Genomic DNA, 15,662 nt, shown 5'->3' with positions numbered 1-15,662 from the left:
CAAAAAAACAACCAAACAAAAATAAAAACAAAAAAAACATACAAAAAAAGCAAAAAACAAAAAAACCCCACAAAACACACACAAAAAACAGCACAAAAAAAAACAAAAACAAAAACAAAACACACACAAAAAAACACAAAACAAAAAAACCCCCACAAAAACAAATTAAATAAAAAAAAACAAAACAAAAAAAACAAACAAACCACACGCACAGCTACTAGTTTTCGCCTCTTTTCCATCCGTTGTTGCTTTCAGTGTCACAGATCTCCTGCAGCCTCTTTGCAACCACTTCCCATCTATGTGTGTTCCTGCGATAGCATTGGCCAATTCCTTGATGGTAAGAACAGCGGTCGATCCATGCCTGCATAGCGCATGTTGAAATGGTAACTTGTAGTGCCCATTGGACGTTCTTGGGACAGGGTGACAACGCAGGGACGCAGTGTTGTCACCTTATAAGGCCCGGTTTGCACCCAGGGCCAGGATAAGAGGTGGGCAAGAGGGGCGGCTGCCCTGGGCACTGTGGTATCATGTGAGGTGAGGGGGCACCAGGAGAAGATAAAGAGGAAGGCAGGGGCGGACTGATAACTCATGGGGCCCCTGGGCAATAGGGGATCATGGGGCCCCTGTGTCCTTGCCCACACTCAAAGCACACCCAAAAAAGCCTATGAAAAGGTACCAGGGGCATTTCATGGGGCCCCCTACTGACCCCGGGCCCTCGGGCAGTGCCCGAGTGCTCGAATGGTCAGTCCGCCCCTGGGGGAAGGGGAATCTGGGGGGCGGCAGGGGGTAAGAATTGCTCTAGGGGGAGAAATTAGGGGAGCGGTGATTGGGTGGAGGCGGGGGGGCCTTTGTGATGGGAGAGGGGGATGGGGGAAGAGATTTGTGTTAGAAGGGGGGATTTGGGGGGGGTTGGATTAGAAAAAGCAATATGGAGATGGTAGTAGTGGTGGTGGTGGTGGTGGTGGTGGGGGGGGGGGGGTATAGGGGATTCGTGCCAAAATGGGAATTTTTTTTTTTTTTTTGGGGGGGGGGGGGGGGGGGGGGGGGAGATTTGTGCCTAAAGGGGAAATTTGAGGGGCATAGGATTTGTGCTAGGAGAGGGGTTTTTTTTTTTCTGGGGGGGGGGGGGGGGGATTCCCAGGACATGCATTGTGCTTGCAGTGCCGTTAATTGGTAACGACAATCCAATGCGAAAAGAAGAGCAAATAAGATGTCATTTTGATCGTTAATGGCACCCCAAAGTCATGAGAGATGCACTAAAAGCGCACATAAAAAAAGCTCCAAGCTTAATACCGAAAAAAGGTACGCTTCTGGCGTGCGTAGGGCGGCCCATTCAAATTAATGACCTTTAAATTCTGTTTTCACCCTTTTTTTTGTGTGCGCGGATCTCCTCCAGCCTCTTTGCAGCCACTTCTAGTTACATGCACCGCCTTCAGTGCTGACTGCACATCAGTGCTCTGGACCGGCCTTCCTAACCGTGACAACAGCGGACCGCGTCTTTTACGAGGCGCATCCCCCTGGCTGTGCTTAGTTGGCAATGCGGGAGCACAGCTGGGACACGGGATTGTCCGTCCCAGACAAGGACCTCCATGGCGGGATCATCGGGTGTTTTGTTGCAGATGTTGAAAATCACGTCTGCAATGATGGTAAAGTTTATAGGAGATTGTAGGGATTGGGGTTACAAAGGCTGTCATTTTTTTTCTCTGTTCTTTTTGATCCACAAAAATTTTGAAGCAAAAAAACAGAAAAAACACCAAAGTAAACCAAAACCAGTTCCTGTGGTGTGTGAAGCGCTGCGTGTCGGAGTGCTCCTTTACGGATGACGGATTCCCTTTAAGGATCGGCAGTCCTTCTATAGAGACTCGTCCTTCTTCCCGGAGAGAGTCCCTACGTCATGTACCTGTTATACTATCCCCTCCCCTCCCCCTCCCATCCTCTCAGCAACCACAGGAAATACACCTGTTACTGTTACCTGCAGGATCACCGGCCACTGACATGTCTCTGAGCCCCTGATCACCGCCGCGCCGATCTCCGCCAACCTGGGACATGGGCTGTGCCATCCTGACTGCCACCCTTCTCCTCCTCATACAGTATGGTGAGTGATCTTCTCTACAACTAATCCTGATCTATACAACAGAACTTCCCCAGCCGGTGACAACATTCCTTGTGACTACCGAAAGAAGACGAGGGGATCAACACAGGGCTGTGATAAAACTACCGGGACCCCAGAACATGGGGGCGGTGGGGGGCTCCCGTAAAGGTTCAGCTTATGGTAACGCTAGTCCATACATCAGTAGAATTTTGTTTGAAAAAAGAAAAAACCTTTTTAAATGCAATATATATATATATTTAATATAAGATACATGTTTAATGCAAAAAAAAAAGAAAATATATACACATACATGTACATACATATACACATACACACATACATGTACATACATATACACACACACACACACACACACACACACACATACATACACATGTACATACATATACATTCACACACACACACATATATACACACCAGGAGCGGACTGACAACTCATGGGGCCCCCGGGCAATAGGGGAACATGGGGCCCCTGTGTCCTTGCCCAAACTCAAAAAAGCCTATGAAAAAGGTACCAGGGGCATCTCATGGGGCCCCCTAATGACCCCGGGCCCTCGGGCAGTGCCCGAGTCTCCAAATGGTCAGTCCACCCCTGATACACACACACATACATATACACACACTTATATATATATATCTATCCCAACCACGGCTCCACCTGCCTGGAGTTTGCATGTTCTCCCTTTGCCTGCATGGGTTTCCTCCAGGTACTCCGGTTTCCTCCCACACTCCAAAGACATGCTGGTAGGTGAATTGGCTCCTGTCTAAATTGTCCCTAGTATGTGTATGTATGAATGTGAGTTAGGGACCTTAGATTGTACCCCCCTTGAGGGTTAGGGACTGATGTGAATGTACAATATATATGTAAAGTTCTGTGTAAATTGATGGCGATATATAAGTACCTGAAATAAACAAATATATATATATAAAAAAAAATTCTGTGTATGTGTGTGTATATATATATATATATACATACATACATACATACATACATACAGTATATTTATAAATGAGAGAGAGAATGTGTGTGTGTGTGTATATATATATTTATATTTATTATTCAGGTAGACAAAAAAAGAAAAAAAAAAAAAAAAAAAAAAGGGAAGAAGAGACAAGTTTACCCAGTTTCTCCAACAGAAAAAAAGAATATATAAAGAAGGAAAATCTCCACATTCAGAACATTATACCCGCATCGAAACCAGGCAGAAAACAAACAAAACAAAACAAAAAAACCAAACAAAACAAAAAAAACAAAAGCATGATCTAATTTGCTCCAGCATGGGAAAATAAATTCCTTCCTGATTTCCCCCAAAGGCAAAAAAATCGGATATTCCTGATTTAGCTGGCCGCATACACAGGTGGAAGTTTGTTTTAAAGTCCATAGGAGCATCAATAGCACCATGATGGGCAAATTTTGCAATTCTGAAAAATTTAGTTTGATTGCCATGCCAACTTTTGATTTCGGGATGCATGCACATTTCAAAACCACATTCACAATCAGAATTACGTTTGATTAAAGAAAAAAATTTCCCACCCTTTTCCTCATCACCATGGTTTAAAAAAAAAACAAAAAAAAAAAAACTCATTAACTTATTAGAAAATTGGAGAAACGTTCTGAATAAAAAAAAAAAAGTTTCCCCCACTCTAGAGCAAACTGGACCATGCTTTATAGGGGTTGTTGTTGTTGTTGTTGTTACACGGCCCAGCACCCATGCCATACCATTAATTTTGCCCCACTGGAAGGGACACTTTTTTTTTTTTTTTTTTTTAAATAAAAGGGTCAGTACATCCACAACAAACAAAAGGTCAGTTCAGGGCTTGACAGATTCCAGGACAAAAAGAAGCGGGGGCACATCCTTTAGAAAAAAAAATTGCATCACATGTAGGGCGGGATATAGCCTGTCTGATCTGAAGGTGCAATAAGGGAAAAAAAAAGTCCTGGGGCATTATGACAACACTGAGTGCGAGTCACTGACAGTCTGTCACACAGTGTCCTGACCTGGGAAACATTACTATGTATTAGGCTGTTGTGATTAGGGTGATTAAAAAAGAACCTGTGCCCCCTTGTATCAGATGGCCCTATCAGAGTGCATCTTAGAAGTCCCCCCTCACATCTGGGTCCCCATCTGAACCCACCTTACATGCAGGTCCCCATCAGAGTGCCCCCTACATCAGACATCCCCATCAGAGTGCTCCCTACATCAGACATCCCCATCAGAGTGCTCCCTACATCAGACGTCCCCATCAGAGTGCTCCCCTACATCAGGTGTCCCCAGAGTGCTCCCCTACATCAGACATCCCCATCAGAGTGCTCTACATCAGATGTCCCCATCAGAGTGCCCCCTACATCAGATTGCCCCCTACATCAGGCGCCCCCATCAGAGTGCTCCCCTACATCAGATGTCCCCAGATTGCTCCCCTACATCAGACGTCCCCATCAGAGTGCTCCCCTGCATCAGACGTCCCCATCAGAGTGCTCCCCTACGTCAGACGTCCCCACCAGAGTGCTCCCCTACGTCAGACGTCCCCACCAGAGTGCTCCCCTACGTCAGACGTCCCCACCAGAGTGCTCCCCTACGTCAGACGTCCCCACCAGAGTGCTCCCCTACGTCAGACGTCCCCATCAGAGTGCTCCCCTACGTCAGACGTCCCCATCAGAGTGCTCCCCTACGTCAGACGTCCCCATCAGAGTGCTCCCCTACGTCAGACGTCCCCATCAGAGTGCTCCCCTACGTCAGACGTCCCCATCAGAGTGCTCCCCTACGTCAGACGTCCCCATCAGAGTGCTCCCCTACGTCAGACGTCCCCATCAGAGTGCTCCCCTACGTCAGACGTCCCCACCAGAGTGCTCCCCTACATCAGACGTCCCCATCAGAGTGTTCCCCTACATCAGATCCTCCTAGATTGTAAGCTCGTAAGAGTAGGGCCCTCTTACCCCTCGTACATTGTTTGTTGTTGTTGTACTGTGCCATGTATTGTCCCCCCTATTGTACAGCGCTGAGCAAACCCTTTGGCGCTATATAAACTCGTAGTAATAATAATAATAATAATCAGACGTCCCCACCAGAGTGCTCCCCTACATCAGACGTCCCCACCAGAGTGCTCCCCTACATCAGACGTCCCCATCAGAGTGCTCCCCTACGTCAGACGTCCCCATCAGAGTGCTCCCCTACGTCAGATGTCCCCATCAGTGTGCTCCCCTACGTCAGACGTCCCCATCAGAGTGTTCCCCTACGTCAGACGTCCCCATCAGAGTGTTCCCCTACGTCAGACGTCCCCATCAGAGTGTTCCCCTACGTCAGACGTCCCCATCAGAGTGCTCCCCTACGTCAGACGTCCCCATCAGAGTGTTCCCCTATGTCAGACGTCCCCATCAGAGTGTTCCCCTACGTCAGACGTCCCCATCAGAGTGCTCCCCTACGTCAGATGTCCCCATCAGTGTGCTCCCCTACATCAGATGTCCCCATCAGTGTGCTCCCCTACATCAGACGTCCCCACCAGAGTGCTCCCCTACATCAGATGTCCCCATCAGAGTGCTCCCCTACGTCAGATGTCCCCATCAGAGTGCTCCCCTACACCCCCCCATATCCGTCCCTGATCACACTGCAATGCATAGAAATAAATGGCACCACAGTGTTCTTGCCAGAACTTTGCTTGCTTTCATGCTCTGGGGGAACACATGTAATATTGCACACGCTCTGAGGCCACATAAGGGTGAAGAAATGTTGGTTATAGAAACATCTGTTATCTGATTTTACGCTCCGATTATTATTTTACTAAGGCTAGTCATACACATATAGATTTCTCTTGTCCAGCCCAAAGGCTGGGATCTAATAGATTCCTGTCATCCAGTGACCGGTCACACCGCTGCGATTTTCGAATTGCATCTAACGAATGTGACTGCCAGCGTCTTATGTGCGATTTGCTGCGGCGCGATTTCTAAAGTAGTTCTTGCGTGACTTCTTCTGCAGTTTTGTTGCGATTTCACATACATAGAATATAATGGAAATCGCACTGCAAATTGCAAGAAATTGTAGCAATAAAGTCTTCAGAAATCGCAGCTGAAATCACGCCATTTTAAAATCGCAGCAGCGTGACTGGTGACTAAATGACATGGATAGCTGATCTTCCCTGCCGGTTATTGTATCCTGGTAGCCAGCACCCACAGCTGTCAGAATACTTAAATGGTGCCTGCAGTTGTTTGGATGTAGGCAGTGTTCGGGCTGACAATTTTTCACCCGATTCCTTTGGCAAAAATGTATTTTATATATATACACACACACACACACACATATATATATATATACACACACACACACACACATATATATATATATACACACACACACACACACACACACACACACACACACACACATATATATATATATACACACACACACACACACACATATATATATATATATACACACACACACACACACACACACATATATATATATACACACACACACACACACACACACACACACACATATATATATATATACACACACACACACACACACACATATATATATATATATACACACACACACACACACATATATATATATACACACACACACACACACACACACACACACACACACACACATATATATATACACACACACACACACACACACACATATATATATACACACACACACACACACATATATATATATACACACACATACATACACACATATACATATATACACACACACACACACACACACATATACACACACATATACATATACCCGATTCCTTTGGCAAATATATATATATATATATATATATATATATATATATATATATATATATATATATATATATATATATACACACACACACACACACACACACACACTTGTGGAGCCAGGTAGTGCCGATCAGGCCACCCACAGATTCAATAAATTTGCACCCGGCAGGCTTAAACTCACATTGGTGTAACCACTTGAACACCAGGCCTTTGGCACTTTTTGTTTACACATCCTCTATGATTTCCTGCAGTCACAGGAGGACAGCTGTCCAAATGGACACAGATGCCTCATGTGACTCCAGCAGCCATCTTGGGTCAGGCAGAGTCTATTAAAGACTTTGGCTCCCTGGTTTGGTGCGCTTTATGCGAGTGGCTAGCATAGCAGTTGGATCCCCGTCTGGCAGGCACAGTGCTTAGAGGCAGGAAAAGATCCCAGAGGAGTAGGGACAGTGTAGGGACTATGCCTACCTCTCTTCCCCATCTGGCAAGGACAGTGCTTAGAGGCAGGAAAAGGTTCCAGAGGAGAAGGGACAGTGCAGGGACTATGACTACCTCTCTTTGGGAAGCCTTCCCTTTGGATGGAATGGCCAGGCCACATTCAGCTCCTCGATGCAGATTCTGTCGGGATCCTCAAGTTCTCAGACCGCTGTCACAGTTCATAAGTGGCTCCAGATGGTTGTGCCTACCTGTCAGGTGTGAATAAGTTGTGTTGAACCGTTCTAGAATATAACTTTGTTGCCTGACTTGGACTCTGTGTTTATTGCCTACCATACCATGCTGCACCTTGTTCGCAACCAAAGGGTTGGTAGACAGTGACTTATTTTTGTACCCTGTGTTGGCCCAGCCATTGGATATGCAGCTCTGTTTTGGGAAGGCACACTTTGACATCTTCACCCTTGGTGCCATTGAGCCTTGTCCATATCCCCAGTATCTGGGCCCATGTGATAACCATCATCTACAGGGTTTCTTAACCAGGGTTCCTCCAGAGGTTGCCAGGGGTTCCTTGAGAAATGTGCAATTTGTACCTCTCCGTTAAGTTCCCACTGACACCATTGATCTTTTTAGCTATCTATAAGGGGGTCATTCTTCCCAATGACCACAAGTGTAAGGAGCATTCTTACCTCTGACTATCACACTAATGCATCATGAACTGTAGATAAAGCCATTTTTAGCCGGGGTTCCCTGAAACCGGAAAGTTACGCCAAGGGTTCCTTCTGCATTGAAAAGGTTGAGAAAGGCTGATCTATGTACTGGCAATTGGTAACCAATTATTGTCTTCCAACAGGCAGAGAAGGGGAAGCAGTGATCGCCAACAGCAGCTCAAGTGGCAATGTGCTAACGGGGAACATTATTAGTCTCTTATTAGTCTGGGTTGGTAGACAGGGACTTATTTTTGTGCCCAGTGCTGGCCCAGCCATTGGATATGCAGCTCTGTTTTGGGAAGGCACGCTTTGACATCTTCACCCTTGGTGCCATTGATCCTTGTCCATATCCCCAGTATCTGGGCCCATGTGATAACCATCATCTATAGGGTTTCTCAAACAGGGTTCCTCCAGAGGTTGCCAGGGGTTCCTTGAGAAATTAGCAATTTTTGCCTTTTCAGGTAAGTTCCCACTGACACCATTGGTCTTTTTAGCTATCTATAAGGGGGTCATTCTTCCCAATGACCACAAGCGTAAGGAGCATTCTTACCTCTGACTATCACACCAATGCATCATGAACTGTAGATAAAGCCATTTTTAGCCGGGGTTCCCTGAGACCGGAAAGTTATGCCAAGGGTTCCTTCTGCATTGAAAAGGTTGAGAAAGGCTGATCTATGTACTGGCAATTGGTAACCAATTATTGTCTTCCAACAGTTGGAGAAGGGGCAGCAGTGACCGCCAGCAGCAGCTCAAGTGGCAATGTGCTAACGGGGAACAATATTAGTCTCTTCATCTCATACATCATCCAGGGATCAGACCCAACAGTCTTGTGGAAGAGAAATGATTTGCCAGTGGCCCAATGGACCAGTAGTGGTTCTAAGATATCCACTAATTACACTGGCAGGCTCTCTTTAATCGGAACTGGATCACTGGTTATTACAAATTCTACAAAAAAAGACGCAGGGAATTACACCGTCACCATCAGTGTGTTTGATGAACCAGAGGCCGTGCTGATCTTCCAAGTGAAAATCTATGGTAAGTGGTCTATGGAATCTCACCAGTCTTAGCATTCCATAGCAGCCAATAGGAATTCATCATGTAACGCTCTGAACTACAGTAAACTCATTTCTGATTGTCATTTCCTTTTCCTTTAAAGAGTAACTCCACTTTTGTTAAGAAAAAAAAAAAAAAACCTTCCCCTACAGGTGATCTACGTACATTGCAGGGATTTTAACCACTTCCTGTCCGGACACTTTTACCCCCTTCCAGTCCAGGGCAATTTTCAGCTTTCAGCTGATTTTTTTACCATTTTTTTGGGACAGAAAAAGCTTTATTTTGGTGGAACTTATTCACCGCTTGGACTTTAATTTGTTTGCTATGTAAAGGAAAAAGTCCAAAAATTTAGAAAAAAAAAAGTGTTTATAAAATTTTGCAAATAAATAATATTTCATCATAAATCTTGGCCAAAATTTATTCCGTTATCTTTTTAGTAAAAAAAAAAAAAAAAAAATAAGCCAAATCAGTTTATAACCAAAAATTATAAAATGTTAAACATTTTTATTTTTTTATATTATTTATGTTTTTTTTTTTTTTTTTTACATACTGACACCCGAGCAGTACAATGTCACAATGGTGACACTGTACTACTTGTGGGGGGTGATGAAGATTTTTTTTTTCACACCGATTGCTTTTACACCCATATAGGATGTAAAAGCAATCATTTCTCTTTCTCTCTGTCAGCATTCTTGCAGCCATTGAGAACTACTGAGTGAGCTGTGATTGGTCACAGCTTGCCACATGGTACAAGGCTGTTGCGAATAGCCCTGTACCATGTGACCTCTGTGATCATTCACAGATTTCACACATAGTTAGCAATGATGTCACAAGTGACATCTTGCTTACTACTGTGCATGTGATCACTGATTGGCCAATCCGTGATCACATGATCGGGACCTCGTACAGAGGTCCCGTCCGACGATCGGTGTTTCACTGTATCTTGAGGACACAGCGGACCCCGGATCGCGGTGCTGCACGCTCCCAGGGAGCGCGCACAAGCAGGGTGTGGGGAGACCGTTTATAAACAGCCACCCGAGCCTGCACTGCCACCGTCCGGCCGTTTATATACAACAGCTGGACGGGAGGTGGTTAACAAACTTTGTTGCAGGTTCCTACCTTTTGTTATTCTGAAAAAGATGTTTGTTTTTCTGTGTCCATGTGCAGAGTGAAACTAATGGGAGTGATTTTATAATTATCAGCTGCAGCACTTGCAGGGTTCCAATGAGGAAAGTGGCGGGGTCTGCATCCCTTTAGACGTGAATTCCCTTTGGGAGTATCTCACCCAAAATGACATTTGTGTTACAGGAGATGCTTAAAATCTGACTTGTATCTTAATGCAGACGTCTGGGAAAATCAGTGAGCCAATCATACAAGCAGGAATTGACATATCTGGAGGGGGGGGGGGGGGGAGCGCTCTATACACCTTCTGTGTACAGAACTCCTCCAGGTAGCCATATTGCATTTTACAGAAAATCACAGTGGCTGCAGATTGAAAAAGGAAAGGTCACTTTTAATAGCATTCAATTACAGTATGACTTTTGTTGCATTTCTATATGCTAGATCACAGGTGTCAAACTGGCGGCCCTCCAGCTGTCGCCAAACTACAAGTCCCATGAGGCATTGCAAGATTGACAGTTACAAGCATGACTCCCAAAGGCAGAGGCATGATGGGACTTGTAGTTTCGCAACAGCTGGAGGGCCGCCAGTTTGACACCCCTGGGTTAGAAGATCTCTCAGGTTGGTTCGGCTTTCTGTGTCCTCGTTAATATGTGTATGTGGTCACTGGTGCAATAAATGAGGAGACATTATCCTCAAGGACATAGGCTGCAACAATTCTAAACGCTGTTGAGATTGTATAGTTCAGTGAATCCCTATTCTGGAGACTTCCTGTCTCTGTGTCCCCATAGGAAGTGAGGGAAGAGCTCCCCAATGGGGACACAGAGAATCTAACCATTCCTTGCTCTATCAACAGTCAAAAAGTTCAAAAAAGGAAAAATACATTTTGAACGAGATTAGAAGTCTCAGGTAAGACTTATTCCAACATGAACCTCTTTATGCCAGCAGGAGCTGATCCTTTGGCTGGTGGGAAGGGCTACCAGTCACGTGGCATTGCGATTGGCTGCACAGTGCCATCCTACTGACTCCCAATTGTTGGTTGTTGACCATTAACTGTTGGTGATGGAACACACCAAAGATAAAGGCAGTCGATACACGTATATGGCGGATGGGCATAAAAGGACCCCCTTTTGTTTTTGGCCAACACAGGTCACAGATGTGAACTAGCATTGTATAACCGCTTTTCTGCCACCCTATAGCAGAAATACTGCTACAGGGCAGCACGACTGCACAAAATCACACACATATATATATATAAAATTTTGCATTTACGGGTAGGGGGTGCGTGCGAGCCACGCACGTGCCCTACCCACCCCACCATTGGTGGCCTCACCTGTCAATCACCAGGTCCCCGCTGGCACCCAGTGATTGCCGTTACCAGCAGGGGAGAGACCTGTACCGTATTTAAACGACACAGATCTCTCCCCTGTCAGCTCACGCACACTGCTTTGTAAGGCTCTGCCTTGACATCCCCAGCCACCAATAGTGGCGCAGGTAGGGCGGCGTGCGCCCTCTACCTGGAAATGCAAATAACACACATACATATATATATGTGTATGTATGTATGTATGTATGTATGTATGTATGTATGTATGTATACACACACACACACTAATATATATATATATATATATATATATACACACATACACACACATACATATACACACACACACACACACACACACACACACACACACACATATATATACACACACATATATATATACACACACACACACACACACACACACACATACATATACACACACACACAATTTTGCGCAGCCGTGCCACCCTGTAGCAGTACTTCTGCTATAGGCCGGATGGCAAGTGGTTAATACAATGCATGTTAATGTGTGACATAAATGGGCCCCTATAGTGTAGGTAAACCCAACATTTCACATTCCTAATATGTTCCTACTGTACCATGTACTTGTATGATAAAGTCTCCTGTTATCTTTGGATCGCCTCCTTTGTGGTTCCTGCCAGTCCCTCCGCTTTCCTTTTAAAAACGGACCACACTAGGCATGAGAGCACAGCATGGTCAGTTCTCTAGCTGTGCTGAGAACTCAGCCTGCTCTCCAATGATCAGAGACTTGTCCTGACACCCCCCCCCCTTCACTGGGAAGACCAGTGTGCTGCTGCTTCATATGCGGCTGAGAACAGAGATCACTTATAATAAAAAGGGGGGGGGGGGGGGAAGGGGAGAAAGGAATTTATGTTTTTTTTTATATCTATACACAAAATGTTTTTTCCTTTCATTTCTATTTTAAACGGTATGGGTTGTTTTGCAAGGTAGGGGTTCACATATATGAAAGTTAAAAACACATTTTAAACAGTTTCTACTTTTTGCTCTTTTATAGACCCGGTGGTGAATGTGGTGGTGACACAATCCCCGGAGGTGGTCAGCGGGAACACGGCGGTTAATTTCTCCTGCAAAGCATCTGGTGACATAGAACTTGTCACTTGGACGAAGGAAGGAAAGATCCTGGGTAACAGCGACCCCTACAGTCTGCTAGATGGGAACTATACCCTACAGATAAAAAACCCCGATTCGACTTATAATGGAAACTACACCTGCAAAGCGTCCAATCCGGTCAGCTGGAGTAATGCATCAAGGGAACTTACCATTCCATGTGAGTGTGTGCAGTACATATTGGCTACAGTATATAATGACGCGATGACACATGCATTACAACAGCTTACAAAGACACCCGGAATAGAAGCAGATATACTTCTGTACAGCTCAGCGCACAGCACGTGGCCGTGCTAGATATGTGCGGTTCGTTTCGTTCCAAATCGAAGCTCCGACAAATTTTTCGTTATCTGAATTTCCCAATTACAATAGTAACGAATCCAAAATGAAAGACACAAAATTTTAATTTAAGTCGAATTTCACTAGAATAGAACATAAAATAATAGAATAGATTAGAACTGAATAGAAAATAAAATAGCATAGAAAAACAGAAAAATACAATATAAAAGAATATAATATATTAGAATAGCATGGAAAAAAATAGAACAGAAACAAATAGAATAGAAAAAACCCCAAAAAGAATAGAATAAAATATGTCTGCCAAAATTAGAATAGAAAAAAATGGAATAGAAAAACACAAAATTAGAATAGAATAAAATAGAAAGAATATAAACAGTCTAACAAAATTCAAATACAATAGACTAGAATAGAAAGAACAGTCTTCAAAAATTCAAATAGAAAAGAATAGAATAGAAAAAAACAGATCCGAATAGAATGAAAGAGAAATAATATAACCGTTTTCGGGATAGGGTTTTCCATTAAAAGCACAGTATGGAAAAGTCTTCTTTAACGTCACAAAGACATGTGTAGAGTTTTATAGATTGTATATATAATTTTTATTCTCGGTTTTCCGCAGCCACCCTTAGTGGGGGAGCCATAGCCGGGATCGTGGTTGGCTCAGTAGTGGGAGCGTTACTGCTCATCCTTCTCATTGTGCTTCTGGTGTTTTGTATACGGAAGAGAAAAAAGAGAAAAAATGGTAAGAAAGATTCAATAGACTCGGTTCACAAAGCTACCAAACCAGGATAGATCTGCTTATTTTCAATAAAATGAGAAAAATCATTCACACCTGTCTGTGCCCCGTAAGGGAGACTTCCCTTCACTTCCTGTTCCAGGAAATAAGGCGAGACGAGTGAGTCTGAGGAACCTCCAGCTGTGTGGAGAGGAGGAGGGAGTAGTACTGAACATCACGTCACCAAAATTTAAAAAAAAAAAAAAAAAAAAAAAAAAAAAAAATCGGTAACAAGAAGTGGGCAGGATTAAATCTCATGTCTGTGCTAGGCAGCCAGAGAAGGTGACATTTGACATAACACGGGCCAGCTAGAACAAATATAGGAAGTGTCAAAGTAGGTGCAGTGTAGTGCGGCGGGAGCAGGGGCGGACTGACCATTTGGAAACTCGGGCACCGCCTGAGGACCTGAGGTCAGTAGGGGGCCCCATGAGATGCCCCTGGTACCTTTTTTATAGGCTTTTTTGAGTTTGGGCAAGGACACAGGGGCCCCATGATCCCCTATTGCCCGGGGGCCCCATGAGTTGTCAGTCCGCCCCTGGGCGGGGGCAAAACACTCAAGATTTCAGTTGGAGAAAACAAAACTGTATGGAATCTGAGGTTCAGTAATGCACAAGCCCGATAGGAAGACAACCCAACTGGGCGCACTCAAAGGATGCACAGTGATGGGTAGTAGCGGTAGGTATCAGGTGTGCCGACAGCATCTGTCTCAATCTGTCCTTACCCAAGTGGGGAGACATCCAGGAAGCATGGTGCGTCCCTGCACTTTCCCTACTCATCTAGAACCTCTCCCCGATGCCAAGCACCGTCCCTGACAGATGAGTGACCTGTCCCTACTGTAACCATGTGTGTAATGTGCACGAAACCCAGGAGCCAGGGTTATAAATAGATTCTGTCTGACTCAAGATAGCCGCCACAGTCACATGGGATGACAGCATCCAATCGGATGCTGCCTCTGTGATCGTGGAGTTCATAGAGGAACTGGGTTCCTCTCAACGACCACCAGCATTGCCCCTGTGGATGAGTGCCAACTGCTGTGGAGAAAATGGACTGAACCTGCCTACACGCCACTAGCCAGATTCCTCAAAAAGCTCAAGAGGCCCTCTGACAAACAGCCTAGAGAACAATGCACACCCGTGAGTCCGGATTTAGGGCTGAAAATTGAACTTAATTACATCTCAACTTTAAAGTGGTTCTAATGGCGCAAGGTTTTTCATCTTCAAGCATTCTATGCATGAAGGTAAAAAACCTTCTGTGTGCAGCAGTGCCCCTAGCCCGTCCCAAGACCTACCTGAGCCCCATCACGATCCAGCGATGTGCATGAGATCCTCAGCTCTCTTGGGACTGTCCTTCCGCATTGGCTGAGACAGCAGCTGGAGCCATTGGTGAGTCAATAAGGAGAAAGAGGGGGTGGGGCGGAGATGCGGCTGTCAAGTCCCATGAGGCATTGCAAGATTGACAGTTACAAGCATGACTCCCAAGGGCAGAGGCATGAAGGGACTTGTTGTTTAGCAAACAGCTGGAGAGCTGCCAGTTTGACACCCCTGGCCTAGGCAATCGGAAGCAGACATTGTCCCCCTCTCCCTCCCCGGAACACATGACAGGTCCCAGAAGACTACGAGACCATTCACAAAGCTGTCACAGCTGGGTGCCCACACTGAAAATGCTGGAACCAGGAACACAGGGCAGCCGGTAACAGGCGGCGGAGGGGACACCGCAGGATTGAGGGACAGGTAAGTGTCCGTTTTTTAAAAGTCAACAGCTACAGTTTTTGTAGCTGTTGATTTATTTATTTTTTTATATTCACTGGAAATTCGCTTTAAAGTTATACTTAAAAGTCGTTAAGCTGAACCTCTGAAAGCTCCAGCTAGAAGTAAAGAACATTGCCTCTCTGAGGAGCTACTGTAGAGTAAACT

The 15,662-nt window shown here is 45.0% G+C and overlaps 1 protein-coding gene across 1 annotated transcript in view; it reads left to right on the top strand.

The window, feature by feature from the left end:
• The first annotated feature begins 1,955 nt into the window (after positions 1-1,955).
• LOC149432722 (uncharacterized) overlaps positions 1,956-15,662 on the top strand; it is a 21,957-nt gene continuing 8,250 nt past the window's right edge. The window contains exons 1-4 of the mRNA XM_089665048.1: positions 1,956-2,095; positions 8,741-9,061; positions 12,565-12,837; positions 13,594-13,716. Of these exons, the coding sequence (XP_089521174.1) occupies positions 2,047-2,095; positions 8,741-9,061; positions 12,565-12,837; positions 13,594-13,716 (766 nt within the window). The 5' untranslated portion in view covers positions 1,956-2,046. The remainder of the gene's footprint in view (positions 2,096-8,740; positions 9,062-12,564; positions 12,838-13,593; positions 13,717-15,662) is intronic.

This window comes from Staurois parvus, unplaced genomic scaffold, assembly GCF_062004578.1.
Source record: "Staurois parvus isolate SC_StPar_1 unplaced genomic scaffold, SC_StPar_1.0 ptg002113l, whole genome shotgun sequence".
Lineage (NCBI taxonomy): Eukaryota > Metazoa > Chordata > Amphibia > Anura > Ranidae > Staurois > Staurois parvus.
This window is presented reverse-complemented; position numbering and strand designations above follow the sequence as displayed.